This window comes from Oncorhynchus nerka, linkage group LG13 (genome assembly GCF_034236695.1).
Source record: "Oncorhynchus nerka isolate Pitt River linkage group LG13, Oner_Uvic_2.0, whole genome shotgun sequence".
Classification (NCBI taxonomy): Eukaryota; Metazoa; Chordata; class Actinopteri; order Salmoniformes; family Salmonidae; genus Oncorhynchus; species Oncorhynchus nerka.
Genome location: NC_088408.1, coordinates 61,781,065 through 61,795,444, shown reverse-complemented (window position 1 = coordinate 61,795,444; position 14,380 = coordinate 61,781,065). Strand labels below are relative to the sequence as shown.

General features: G+C 43.1%; 1 protein-coding gene across 1 annotated transcript; it reads right to left on the bottom strand.

Moving 5' to 3' along the window:
* Positions 1-6,919: 6,919 nt before the first annotated feature.
* On the bottom strand, positions 6,920-13,619 carry LOC115139795 (ubiquitin-conjugating enzyme E2 R2). Its single transcript, XM_029677581.2, has 6 exons — positions 13,291-13,619; positions 12,243-12,492; positions 11,767-11,853; positions 11,565-11,662; positions 9,669-9,803; positions 6,920-9,533 (listed from the first exon to the last, which is right to left on the bottom strand). The coding sequence occupies exons 2-6, from the start codon at positions 12,417-12,419 to the stop codon at positions 9,275-9,277; spliced, it is 756 nt and encodes a 251-aa protein (XP_029533441.1). The 5' UTR covers positions 12,420-12,492; positions 13,291-13,619; the 3' UTR covers positions 6,920-9,274.
* Between the last annotated feature and the right edge of the window lie 761 nt (positions 13,620-14,380).

The window sequence follows — 14,380 nt, the reverse complement described above, 5'->3', positions numbered from 1 at the left end:
ACTGTACTATACTCTACTGTAGTGTACTGTACTATACTCTACTGTAGTGTACTGTACTGTACTTTTCTTTACTATACTCTACTGTAGTGTACTGTACTATACTTTTCTTTACTATACTCTACTGTAGTGTACTGTACTATACTTTTCTTTACTGTACTCTACTGTAATGTACTGTACTATACTTTTCTTTACTGTACTCTACTGTAGTGTACTGTACTATACTTTTCATTACTGTACTCTACTGTAGTGTACTGTACTATACTTTTCTTTACTATACTCTACTATACTACTGTAGTGTACTATACTTTTCTTTACTGTACTGTACTCTGCTGTGCTCTAATGTACTGTATACCTTGCTATACTGTGCTGTCCAAACTTGTAAAACATAGACGTCTATGATTGGTTTAGATTTGGTCTGATCTGGACCGGACTAAATCTGAATCAATTCTAGACGTCTATATGTTTGGGCCAAATATAGGCCGGTCCAGACGACCTCTGTGGCTTTGAAATCAAGGCTGGTCCAGTCCGGACAAAATCTAAACTAAACAAACAGTGGGGCAAAAAAGTATTTAGTCAGCAATAAATTGTGCATGTTCTCCCACTTAAAAAGATGAGAGGCCTGTAATTGTCATCATAGGTACACTTCAACAATGACAGACAAAATGAGAAAAAAAATTAGGCAAATTATGGTGGAAAATAAGTATTTGGTCACCTACAAACAAGCAAGATTTCTGGCTCTCACAGACCTGTAACTTCTTCTTTAAGAGGCTCCTCTGTCCTCCACTCGTTACCTGTATTAATGGCACCTGTTTGAACTTGTTATCAGTATAAAAGACACCTGTCCACAACCTCAAACAGTCACACTCCAAACTCCACTATGGCCAAGACCAAAGAGCTGTCAAAGGACACCAGAAACAAAATTGTAGACCTGCACCAGGCTGGGAAGACTGAATCTGCAATAGGTAGGCAGCTTGGTTGGAAGAAATCAACTGTGGGAGCAATTATTAGGAAATGGAAGACATACAAGACCACTGATAATCTCCCTCGATCTGGGGCTCCATGCAAGATCTCACCCAGTGGGGTCAAAATGATCACAAGAACGGTGAGCAAAAATCCCAGAACCACACGGGAGGACCTAGTAAATGACCTGCAGAGAGCTGGGACCAAAGTAACAAAGCCTACCATCAGTAACACACTATGCCGCCATGGACTCAAATCCTGTAGTGCCAGACGTGTCCCCCTGCTTAAGCCAGTACATGTCCAGGCCCGTCTGAAGTTTGCTAGAGAGCATTTGTATGATCCAGAAGAAGATTGGGAGAATGTCATATGGTCAGATGAAACCAAAATAGAACTTTTTGGTAAAAACTCAACTCGTCGTGTTTGGAGGACAAAGAATGCTGAGTTGCATCCAAAGAACACCATACCTACTGTGAAGCATTGGGGGTGGAAACATCATGCATTGGGGCTGTTTTTCTGCAAAGGGACCAGGACGACTGATCCGTGTAAAGGAAAGAATGAATGGGGCCATGTATCGTGAGATTTTGAGTGAAAACCTCCTTCCATCAGCAAGGGCATTGAAGATGAAACGTGGCTGGGTCTTTCAGCATGATAATGATCCCAAACACACCGCCCGGGCAACGAAGGAGTGGCTTCGTAAGAAGCATTTCAAGGTCCTGGAGTGGCCTAACAAGTCTCCAGATCTCAACCCCATAGAAAATCTTTGGAGGGAGTTGAAAGTCCATGTTGCCCGGCAACAGCCCCCAAACAATACTGCTCAAGAGGAGATCTGCATGGAGGAATGGGTCAAAATACCAGCAACAGTGTGTGAATACCTTGTGAAGACTTACAGAAAACGTTTGACCTCTGTCATTGCCAACAAAGGGTATATAACAAAGTATTGAGATAAACTTTTGTTATTGACCAAATACTTATTTTCCACCATAATTTGCAAATAAATTCATTAAAAATCCTACAATGTGAATTTCTGGATTTCTTTTCTCATTTTGTCTGTCATAGTTGAAGTGTACCTATGATGAAAATTACAGGCCTCTCTCATCTTTTTAAGAGATTGTTCGGGGTGTTTGTATAATTTGATTTACACAACACGCCCACCACTTTGAAGATGCAAATGTTTTTCTTCTTCTGTGAAACAAACAAGAAATAAGACAAAAAAACAGAAAACTTGAGCGTGCATAACTATTCACCCCCCCCCCCTGCAAGTATCTTGGGGTGTGTCTCTATAAGCTTGGCATATCTACCCACTGGGATTCCAGCTCCTTCAAGTTGGATGGGTTCTGCTGGTGTACAGCAATCTTGAAGTCATACCACAAATTCTCAATTGGATTGAGGTCTGGGCTTTGATTAGTCCATTCCAATACATTTAAATGTTTCCCCTTAAACCACTCAAGTGTTGCTTCAGCAGTATGCTTAGGGTCATTGTCCTGCTGGAAGGTGAACCTCCATCCCAATCTCAAATCTCTGGAAAATAAACAGGTTTCCCTCAAGATTTTCCCTGTATTTAGCACCATCCATTAATCTTTCAATTCTGACCAGTTTCCCAGTCCCTGCTGAAGAAAAACATCCCAACTGCATGATGCTGCCACCACCAAGCTTCACTGTGGGGATGGTGTTCTTGGGGTGATGAGGTGTTGGGTTTGCACCAGACATAGTGTTTTCCTTGATTGCCAAAAAGCTCAATTTTAGTCTCATCTGACCAGAGTACATTCTTCCATATGTTTGGGGAGTCTCCCACATGCCTTTTGGCGAACACCAAACATGTTTGCTTATTTATTTTCTTTAAGCAATGGCTTTTTTCTGGACACACTTCCGTAAAGCCCAGCTCTGTGTAGTGTACAGCTTAAAGTGGTCCTATGGACAGATACACCAATCTCCACTGTGGAGCTTGGCAGCTCCTTCAGGGTTATCTCTGAGAAATGCCCTCCTTGCCTGGTCTGTGAGTGTTTGTGGGCGTCCCTCTCTTGGCAGGTTTGTTGTGCCATATTCTTTCCATTAATTTTTTTTTTTTAATGGTGCTCTGTTAGATGTTAAAAGTTTCAGATATTTTTTTATAACCCAATCCTGATCTGTACTTCTCCACAACTTTGTCCCTGACCTGTTTGGAGAGCTCCTTGGTCTTCATGGTACCGCTTGCTTGGTGGTGCCCCTTGCTTAGTGGTGTTGCAGACTCTGGGGTCTTTCAGAACAGGTCTATATATACTGAGATCATATGACCGATCATTTGACACTTAGATAGCACACAGGTAAACTTTATTTAACTAATTATGTGACTTCTGAAGGTAATTGGTTGAACCAGATCTTAGTATGGGCTTGCTTAGTGGTGTTGCAGACTCTGGGGTCTTTCAGAACAGGTGTATATATACTGAGATCATATGACACTTAGATAGCACACAGGTGAACTTTATTTAACTAATTATGTGACTACCGAAGGTAATTGGTTGCACCAGATCTTATTATGGGCTTCATAGCAAAGGGGATGAATACAGATGCACTAACCATTTTTCATTTTGTATATATTTTTTTTTAAACAAGCTTCTCAAGGACATTCATAGACTTGTCTCAAAGCCACTCCTGCATTGTCTTGGCTGTGTTCTTAGGGTCGTTGTCCTGTTGGAAGGTGAACCTTAATCCCAGGCTGAGGCCCTAAGCACTCTGGAGCATGTTTTCATCAAGGATCTGTACTTTTCTCCGTTTATCTTTCCCTCGATCTAGTCTCCCAGTCCCTGCCACTGAAAAACATCCCCACAGCATGATGCTACCACCACCATGCTTCACCATAGGGATGGTGCCAGGTTTTCTATAGGCGTGACGCTTGACATCCCCACAGCATGATGCTACCACCACCATGCTTCACCATAGGGATGGTGCCAGGTTTTCTATAGGCGTGACGCTTGGCATTCCTAGTTCAATCTAGGTTTCATCAGACCGGAGAATCTCGTTTCTCATGGTCTGAGAGTCTTTAGGTGCCTTTTGGCAAACTCCAAGCGGGCTGTCATGTGCCTTTTACTGAGGAGTGGCTTCTGTCTGGCCACTACCATAAAATCCATATTGGTGGAGTGCTGCAGAGATGGTTGTCCTTCTGGAAGGTTCCCCCATCGCCACAGAGGAACTCTAGAGCTATGTCAGTGTGACCATTGAGTTCTTGGTCACCTCCATGACCAAAGCCCTTCTACTCCGATTGCTCAGTTTGGCCAGGCGGCCAGCTCTAGGAAGAGTCTTGGTGGTTCCAAACTTCTGCCATTTAAGAATGATGGAGGTCACTGTGTTCTTGGGGACATTCAATGCTGCAAAAATATGTATCTATGCATCGACACAATCCTGTCTCGGAGGTCAACGGACACTTCCTTCGACCTCATGGCTTGGTTTTTGCTCTGTCAACTGTGGGATCTTATATAGACAGGTGTGTACCTTTCCATTTTCTTTCTTTATTTTACCTTTATTTGACTAGGCAAGTCAGTTAAGAACAAATTCTTATTTTCAATGACGGCCTAGGAACAGTGGGTTACCTGCCTTGTTCAGGGGCAGAACGACAGATTTTTACCTTGTCAGCTCTGAGATTCGATATTGCAACCTTTCGGTTACTAGTCCAACGCTCTAACCACTAGGCTACCTGCCGCCCAAATCATGTCCAATTAATTGAATTTACCACAGGTGGACTCCAATCAAGTTGTAGAAACAGCTAAAGGATGACCAATGGAAACAGGATGCACCTGAGCTCAATTTCGAGTCTCATAGCAAAATCTATGAATACTTATGTAAATAAGCCATTTCTAAAACCCTGTTTTCGCATTGTTATTATGGGTTATTGTGCGTAGATTGCTGAGGATTTTTATTTATTTAATACATTTTAAAATAATAAATTCAAGGGGTCTGAATACTTTCCGAAGGCACTGTACTTTAGTTTATTTAATAAATATTTTCTTATCTCAAAAACCTCTAAAAACCTAAACAGCATGATCACTACACAAGTGCACCTTGTGCTGGGGACAATAAAAGGCCACTCTAAAAGGTGTAGTTTAGTCATACAACACAATTCCACAGATGCCTCAAGTTGAGGGAGCGTGCAATTGGTATGCTGGCTGCAGGAATGTCCACCAGAGCTGTTGCCAGAGAATTTAATGTGAATTTCTCTACCATAAGCCGCCTACAACGTCATTTTAGAGAATTTGGGAGTACGTCCAACCGGCCTCACAACCGTAGACCACGTGTAACCATGCCAGTCTATGACCTCCACATTCGGCTTCTTCACCTGTGGGATGGTCTTAGATGACTCTCCCAGACAGCTGGTGAAACTGTGGATTTGCACAACAGAAGAATTTCTGCACAAACTGTCAGAAAGCGTCTCAGGGAAGCGATCTGCGTGCTCGTCATCCTCACCAGGTTTCTTGACCTGACTGCAGTTCAGCATCGTAACCGAATTCAGTGGGCAAATTCTCAGGTTCGATGGCCAATGTCATACTGGAGAAGTGTGCTCTTCACGAATGAATCCTGGTTTCAACTGTACCGGACAGATGGCAGAGAGCGTGTATGGCTTTGCGTGGGCAAGTGGTTTGCTGATGTCAATGTTGTGAACATAGTGCCTGGTGGTGGGGTTATGGAATGGGCAGACACATAAGCTACGGACAACAAACACAATTGCATTTGATCAATGGTAATTTGAATCCACAGAGATACCGTGACAAGATCCTGAGACCCGTTGTCGTGCCATTCATCCGCTGCCATCACTTCATGTTTCAGTTTGATAGTGCACAGACCCATGTCAGAAGGATCTGGACACAATTCCAGGAAGCTCAAAATGTCCTAGTCCTGCATACTCATCAGACATGTCACCCATTGAGCATGTTTGGGATGCTCTGGGTCGACGTGTATGACAGCATATTCCAGTTCCCGTCAATGTCCAGCAACTTCGCACAGCCATTGAAGAATTGAACAACATTCCACAGGCCACAATCAACAGCCTGATCAACTCTATGCGAAGGACATGTGCTGATCTACATGAGGCAAATACTGGTCACACCAGATACTGTTTTTCTGATCCACGCCCTTACCTTTAAAAAAAAGGTATCTGTGACCAACAGATGCATATCTGTATTCCCAGTCATGTGAAATCTATAGATTTACAGGCCTACTGAATTTCAATTGACTGATTTCCTTATATGAACTGTAACTCAGTAAAATCTTTTCAAATTGTTGCATGTTGCGTTTATATTTTTGTTCAGTGTAGTTGATGCTACCAGCCTGGAGCCCTCGCAGACGTTTTCTCTCCCGGTGATCGCCTCAGCATCGCATCTGCAGCAAAGCAGAGAAAGGGAAGCTTCTCATCGCTCTGGAGAGGCCTGCGAGGAAAAAATAAGAAGCCTGTTGTTGCACTGTTATACAGTTGAACCTGTTGATACAGGAATATCCAGCGTTTATGGCTCTTAACTCTGTAACTATTTTCAGGCCCATGTGGCTGCAAAGAAAAAGGACAGACGCTAGAAGGTTGAGAGCCTCACCTCACACCACAGGAAGCTGCTGGCACCTTCATTGTGGAGGACCGGCTCATTGTTATGGCTTGATCGGAATAAATGGAATGGTATCGAACACATCAAACTAATGGTCTCCATGTGTTAGATACCATTCCATTCCAGCCATTATTATGAGCCGTCCTCCCCTCAGTAGCCTCCTGTGCTACACAGGGAGATCAGTAGTGGGAGGGGCTCAATGCTACAGACACATGCGATTGAGACTCGATTGCCCTACTTCCATCTTCAGACTTTCTCTCATTCACCCCACCGATTTTTATCAGCAAACTTTTTTTGGGGGGGGGCATTTCATTTGAATGCGTTTTCTTTTTCATTGAAACAAATATCTAACAAGTGGATGTTTTTAATGGCGAAAATAATTCTCACTTTGAAATAGCTTTGACAATTTCCAGTGCTCTCTGTATTTATTTGACTTTGTGCAACAAACAACCCAAATATAAAGCCTTTGATTCACAAAAGTAAGCTTATTTTATCTTCAGTCAACGTTCATGACGTAAGTTCAGTTAGACCATGAAAAACAAGGTGAATTTTCTACTCCGAAAAACAAACACGTAACATTAGCTGAAAGACACCAAGGGCCGGATCCAAGCCACCCTGCCTTAGCAATGTTTACACAATATCTTTGTTTACCCACTATGTTTAGGCCTACATACTACTGCATAAATATTGCCCTGTGCATTTGATTGAATCAAGCCCAAAGTCTCTAAGCGATTATTGAACTTAAATTAAAATGAAACATAATTGAGATATCTAATAAATGATCATAATGGTTATGAAGCGCTCTACGTGTCCCCAAACGGAATGCTTTTCTATGTAATGATTACCCATCTGTCGTCAAGGGCCTGTGACTGGCACTGGGAGATCTCTTTGGCAACAAAAACATCATGAATCACATTTACTTTGGAACCACTTGAGGACTACCAAACTCAAATGAAAAATCAAAGACATTAAGTGGCTTTCAGTTCACTCCATTATACCCAAGCATTTGTAACCTCAATGTCTGGCTCATCAGACCTGCATTCAAATACTATTCGAAATCAAATAGCTTGCTTTCAAAAGTCTGGGTTTGCACTTTTGGGACATTTAAAATGATTTCAAATAGTATGTGAACCCAGGTCTGTTGCTTATACACACCCTTAGTAGAGGAAGGTGACACACCCCAAACTTCAGCTGTAACAAAGTGTTATGGAATGGTCAACACTTCCCATGGTGATCCAGCATTCATTGTCTGTGTTTCTGGGTAAAGAGAGATGTTTTCATCAAACCTTGAACGGGAGATTACTGACTACAGCAAATACGAACAGAACAAATTGTCTCTACTTGAAACAGCAGTGTTGCTCTCTCAGTGCTGTTTTCTGTGCAGAGCAGTTTGTTGGATCCAATGCTCTGTGGTGTGGAGGGGGTCCACTTGTCTCATTCACCCCTGGTGTTCAAGTCCCCCATAGGCATAGAAAGAATGGGTTGTTACAAATCAGTCACCAAGGAAACAACGCCATGTCGCCAGTCCAGTCCCCATGGAAATTATCCATCGCTGGTACCGTACCAATATTTGGAAGCATCTTGTTTGAGAGCACAAGAGTTTAAGTGACATCAGGCGTGAGACTTTATCAGTTTATCAGTCTCAGAAACCCTTTATCAGTTTCAGGTGCATTTCACCTCAGAAAATATGCATGTTGAGATGAATCCACTCAAAGAGATGCATGTTGGGAGTCAGTGCCCAACCCTTCCTATCTGCTAGCGATCTTTGATTGAGTGGATGACTCAGAGAAACATGAGGAACCAAGCAAAAATGGTCCTTTTGGTGTTCAGATCCATGCCAGGGCAATACAGAAAGAGTAGGTTTTTTGTTTATTAATTTAATTGATGTGTGAGAGAGTAAGAGAGGGGTATGTTAGTTGAGTGCCTCTTACCACCCTGTTCCACAGCTTAAGAACAAATTAGAGTTAATTTAAATGGTGGTTTTACATTTGAATACAATTTGGTTTAACACAATGGAATTAGAACTAGTTTGAGAGTGTATTTTAACCCTGGGAGGGGTAGAAACCAGTGTTGCCAACTTAAAGTCGCTATATTCAGTCAGTTTTCAGACCCCCACAGCAACTTTTATTTGTCAAAGTGCCTAGCGACAAATTAAGCTACTTTTCAGGCTGCCTTGGAGATGAGTTTTGATACCTTCTAGTGACTTTTCCCACTAAATAATTCCACAAACAAAAGTGAGAAAAGCTGCCTATGCAAAAGAAGTCACAGCAACACCACACACACAGGTACAGAAGCATAAGGGGAGGGGGTGTGCAGCGGGAGAAGGGGAGAAAATGTCATGGTAACGGCAAAACATCATCTGGCGACAAATCAAGCAGCCAATAGGAATTCTCACAAAAAAATTGTTGGCAACACTGGTAGACAGCATACAAGCCAGATTGGTGTCATTATAAAGCATGTGATTATGTTGAACTGTTTAAAACTGACCCCTCAAATGGCTGAATAAGAGAAATGCCATAATAAAACCATTAAATCTGACCCCCATAAAGCTGTTAAAAATCCCTGCTTCAGGTGTAGAGCACCTTAATAGAATATGGGCATGCTAAGTGCTATGGGAAGCTGTCAAGAATGGGATGGATCGAGCAAGAGTGTGTGTGTGCGCACGTGGTAAGGAATCAGAAAGTAAGGATAGGAGGAGGCTGCAGCAGAGTCACTGGTGGGGAGGAGCGGGATAAAAAGTGAGAGGAGGAAGGTCATGACTCTTCGTTGCCCGAGTCTTCCTCGTCAATTAAGCAGTTCCCCTCCTCTCCGGCCATCTGGCACCCAGCTTCTGCATCATCTTCGTCTTCCTCGTCATCCTCCTCAATGTCATCATCGTAGAGGTCATCGTAAAGCAAGTCCGAGCTGCTGTCGTGGGAAGGCACTTTGGTCTGGATGCAGTACTCCGCCAGCGTGGTAGGGACCTTCACCCCATCCCGCTCCGCCTCCACTTTAGTGGACACTACCTGCTTCCTGAGAGAAAGAGTAAGATTCCAGGTAGAAAATGAAGTGATTGACTGCACTGAATTTCCATGTTTAGTCATGTGTGTGTGTGTGAAGGAGTATATTGCTGTTTTTCATTGCGTGTTAAAAGAGAATTTTAGGTACCTGATGATCTCAGCATACTCTTTGTCCTTGCCCTTGCTGTCTCTCCACTTGCGGAACATAACAGAGGCATCGACATTGGCCGGGGAGAAGGTGTTGGGCTCGTTCAGCAGAGAGATCACACTCAGTAGGATGGTCCTGAATAGACATATTCATATACAAACAGTACACAGGTAAGGTCACAGGTGAGTACATCTGGGCCGTGTTCACTAGGCATGTCAGGGGTACGTTCAGTTGATTAAACATTTAGCTAAGTTTTACAACAGTACGTACTGAGAGACATTCTCCTGAAATGTTGCGCACCATTCTTCAACTTTTAGGTATACGGTGCATTTGGAAAGTATACAGACCCATTGACTTTTTCCACTTTGTTACAACCTCATTCTAAAATTGATTAAATAGTCCCCCCCCCCTCATCAATCTACACACAATGCCCCATAATGACAAAGCGAAAACAGGTTTAGAAATGTTTGCAAAAGTTTTTAAAATAAACTGAAATATCACATTTACATAAGTATTAAGACACTTCACGCAGTACTTTGAGGCAACTTTGGCAGCCTCAAGTCTTCTCGGGTATGACGCTACAAGCTTGGCACAACTATATTTCTCTCATTCCTCTCAAGCTCTGTCAGGTTGGATGGGGAGCGTCGCTGCACAGCTTCTCAAGGACATTCAGAGACTTGTCCCAAAGCCACTCCTGCATTGTCTTGGCTGTGTGCTTAGGGTTGTTGTCCTGCTGGAAGGTGAACCTTAACACCAGTCTGAGGTCCTAAGCGCTCTGGAGCATGTTTTCATCAAAGATCTGTACTTTGCTCTGTTCATCTTTTCCTCGATCCGGACTAGTCTCCCAGTCCCTGCCACTGAAAACATCCCACAGCTTGATGCTGCCACCACCATCCATCACCATAGGGATGGTACCAGGTTCCCTATAGGAGTAACGATTGAATCGTGATTTAAGAATGATGGAGGCCACGGTTCTTTGACCTTCAATGCTGCAGATATTTTTTGGTACCCTTTCCCAGATCTGTGCCTTGACACAATCCGATCTCGGAGCACTACAGACACTTCCTTTGACCTCATGGCTTGGATTTTGCTCTGACATACACTGTCAACCTTATATAGACAGGTGTGTGCCTTTCCAAATAATGTCCAATCAATTGAATTTACCACCGGAGGACGCAAAGTTATTGAAACATTTCAAGGATGATCAATGGAAACGGGATGCTCCTGAGCTCAATTTCGAGTCTCATAGCAAAAGGTCTGAAAACTTAAGTAAATAAGATATTTCTGTTTTGTATTTTTAATCAATTTGCAACCTGTTTTCGCTTTGTCATTATGGGGTATTGTGTGTAGATTGATGAGGACAATTTTAGAATAAGGCTGTAACGTGAAAAAGTCAAGGGCTCTGAATACTTTCCGAATGCACTGTATAGAGAGCAATAGTAATGGGCTCCCGAGTGGCGCAGCGGTCTAAGGCACTGCATCTCATTGCAAGAGGCATTACTATAGTACCTAGTTCGAATCCAGGCATCTCTCACATCCGGCCATATTTGAGAGTCCCATAGGGCAGGGCACAATTGGCTCAGCGTCATCCGGAATAGGCCGTCATTGTAAATAAGAAATTGTTCTAAACTGACTTGCCTGGTTAAATAAAAATCAAATGGTGTATTTTTAAGGCACTAACGGAGGCCAACTTCACCATGGCTTGTTGGCCAAAGCCTAAGGGGAAATTGGGTTTGTCAAGGGTTTTTGGATAAATTACAAAAATAGAGTCTGTGGTAGGCTTAGGAGATCTTATACGTTTTTGTTCTATGAGAAACTCATCAGCTAACATCACCTTTTTGTTCATTTTGAAGCATTTACAGTGCATTCGGAATGTATTCATACGGAGTATTTTACCTGACATTCTGGGTGGGGTTCCATCTCTCAGAGGGTAGCTCTCCGCTCTGTGGGTCGTCAACAGGGGGGTGAAGGATGGAGATACACACTTCCCCATTCTGTAGACAAACAGCAAGTTACTCTCCACAGCAAGACCAACAATTACCCAGAAACTCATAAATCACATAAAACCAAGACAAACATACAATGTGGTATACATCACCTCATATATGTTGGGGTGCCACATCTTTGTGAGGAAACGGAAAGTAGGTGGAGAGTAGGGGTAGTCAACTGGAAACTTCATGTGTGCCTGGGAAATGAAAGTCAGTGATGTGTACGGGGAGGAACACTTTGGCTTTTCACAAATAGTGTGTCGCAGATTGACACCCACTGGAGGGTTGTGGCAAGTTCTTCCTGGGTGACCGCTTAAGACTCAGTTGTAACGTAAAATATTGCAATGTTAATTTATATGGTCAAATAAACTATGGAAAGGCTACAAGCGGTATGCCAAGTTTGGGAAACACTGCTCTCTAGGCAGGGGTACAGGGATTGCCTACATATAACAAAAAAGTGTGTTTGTATATACTATAAGTAACGCTACTGTTTGGATTCTTGTTATTTTATGAATATTTTCTATACTCTAGACTAGTTAGCAATAGGTCCCAGATCAGGTGTATTGCAGAAGAAATTCTCCCTCACCTTGAAGTATCCTCCCTCATAAAGTGTGTTGGGGGGTCCAAATATGGCCACCTCCCAGTTGTACAAGTCAGACTCTTCTACTGGTGTGATGCGGAAACCCTCCACTGGTTCCTCTTGGAGAGACTTCAGTTCAAGCATTAGTGCCTTCTGAGAGCTTGGCATCTGCTGCTGTGCCATGGTGACCCCAGTGGCAATGAAGACTGGCTGAAAACCGGACGACCCCGTTGGCACTCGCTCTTTGGAAGCTTTCCTAACAGCCAGTCAAATAAATCAGGACCAATTCAAATTGCTCGTCCCAACAACCAACAGCTGGTTGTCATACAGAGGGGCTGCAAGCATTACCCACCAGTGTTGGCACCACGTTTAGTTGGTAGCTAGGTTAGCTAACGTTATCCATCCAACTGTGCAGCCTGCTCTCAAAACGTTAGCTAGCTAGCTACAGTAGCGAGGTAAACAAAGCGACAAACTGCTGCTAGCGCTGTTGACAGTTCTGTAGATAATGAGGAAGCTGCTTTTGGTAGAGACTAAAATAATCCTATACGGTTTAATGACGTGTCAAATGTTTTTAACGCCGCACATTCCTCAATCTTATCATATATGTTATGGTTTTATCCTGGATGGGAGGGGGATGCCGTTTACAAATGATCTATCGAAACGTTCAAAATATAGCTTGCTAACGTCTTTGATCTCCAACCAGTTTAACTTGTGTAATAATAAATTAGACGACAAAGGGTGTTTCTAAAATGTTTCCCATGTCATTCGTCCGTTCTCCGTCGATAGGTGTGCACCGTCTCAGCACGTTCAGCGGGTTGTTCTCCGTCATTTGTTTGTGTGCGCGAGCATAGCAAGCTTCTCCACTAGAGTCAAACTCAACGAACGTTTATGATTTAGTTTTAAAGCCGACCGACAAGCATAATCGCTTTAAAATAACTACAGTGATATAAATTAATCCACGTGTGTAGGAACTTCATTTTCTCACTCTCTCTCGTTTCTCACTTCGCAGTTTGCTTTCAACAGATTCCAGTGCACTTGCTGTCTCGCGCCATACCTGTGTGAAGCTAGCCACTTCTTCTTCTTCGATGAGGTTTAAGGGCGGTTGGCGTCCAATAAAATGTTGCATTACCGTCACCTACTAGACTGGAGTATAACTTCCTTATTTTGCTTTAAAAAAATAAGAATACAAAAATAAACACCCTAGTCACTAAAAACCCACCACCCTACTCCACTATTTAAATATACGTAGTCCTACCTCAGACCACTTATCACACCCTGTAACTCTTCTGACGTCAAGTCTTGCACACTCAAATACCTCTCTGCAGCTGCCACCACAACCTCAATTGTCTGTGACTTATGTTCCACCCCTGCAGTACAGTTGATAACCATTGCTATAAATGCAAAAAAATCTAATCTTACTGAAACATATACTGTATCACTTGTTACTCACACCACTCCTCTCAGGATCCCCCCCCCTACTTTCTGAACTGCCTCAGCATAGGACAACTTCTGCTCTACTCTAACCCTGGAAACCTCAATCTGCCTCTCTCGCACGGGACATTTCTGATCCCCAACCCATGGGCACCCCTACAATTAGCGCATACCACTACTTTCCCCAATGCTACACATGCCCTTCTGCACACTTCCCACACCTCCCTCCTACACACTACTGCCACATGCCCATACACTTGACACCTGTAACAACGTAATGCTTTTGGCACAACATCTCGTAAGGGATAGCGTATATCTAACATCACTTTGTCGGGCAAAGACTCAACATCAAAACTCAAAAGGACAGACAACAACTCTTCTGTTTCGCCACCCTGTCTGCGTCGCACCAAACGACAAGTATCACAAACACTGGGAATCTTCCCTTTCAGTTGGTCAACTTTCACATTTACCCCTACCCCTGTAATCACTCCTCTCAATGGCACCCTTTCCTTGACAACAAAACAATTCACCTCTCTTGTCCCCATTCATTTAACACAGTGCGCCTGCTCCCTCTGACCAATAGAAACACAAACAATTATCACATGACCACTTCTGGTCACCGATTCCACTGGACCAAACTCTGTTTTCAGCCACCCTGAAACCACAAATGGATCAGCCAAAAGGGTCCACTTTTTCAAAAAATGTCACTCCTA

What these genes read in the sequence shown, in the direction of transcription:
- LOC115139795 (XM_029677581.2), bottom strand. Translation starts at nt 12,419, where the DNA reads ATGGCACAGCAGCAGATGCCAAGCTCTCAGAAGGCACTAATGCTTGAA. An exon ending in ATGAGGGAGGATACTTCAAG is followed by an intron (nt 11,854 to 12,242) that starts GTGAGGGAGAAT and finishes TTCATTTCCCAG; the next exon opens with GCACACATGAAGTTTCCAGT. An exon ending in AACCCCACCCAGAATGTCAG is followed by an intron (nt 9,804 to 11,564) that starts GTAAAATACTCC and finishes ATGTCTATTCAG; the next exon opens with GACCATCCTACTGAGTGTGA.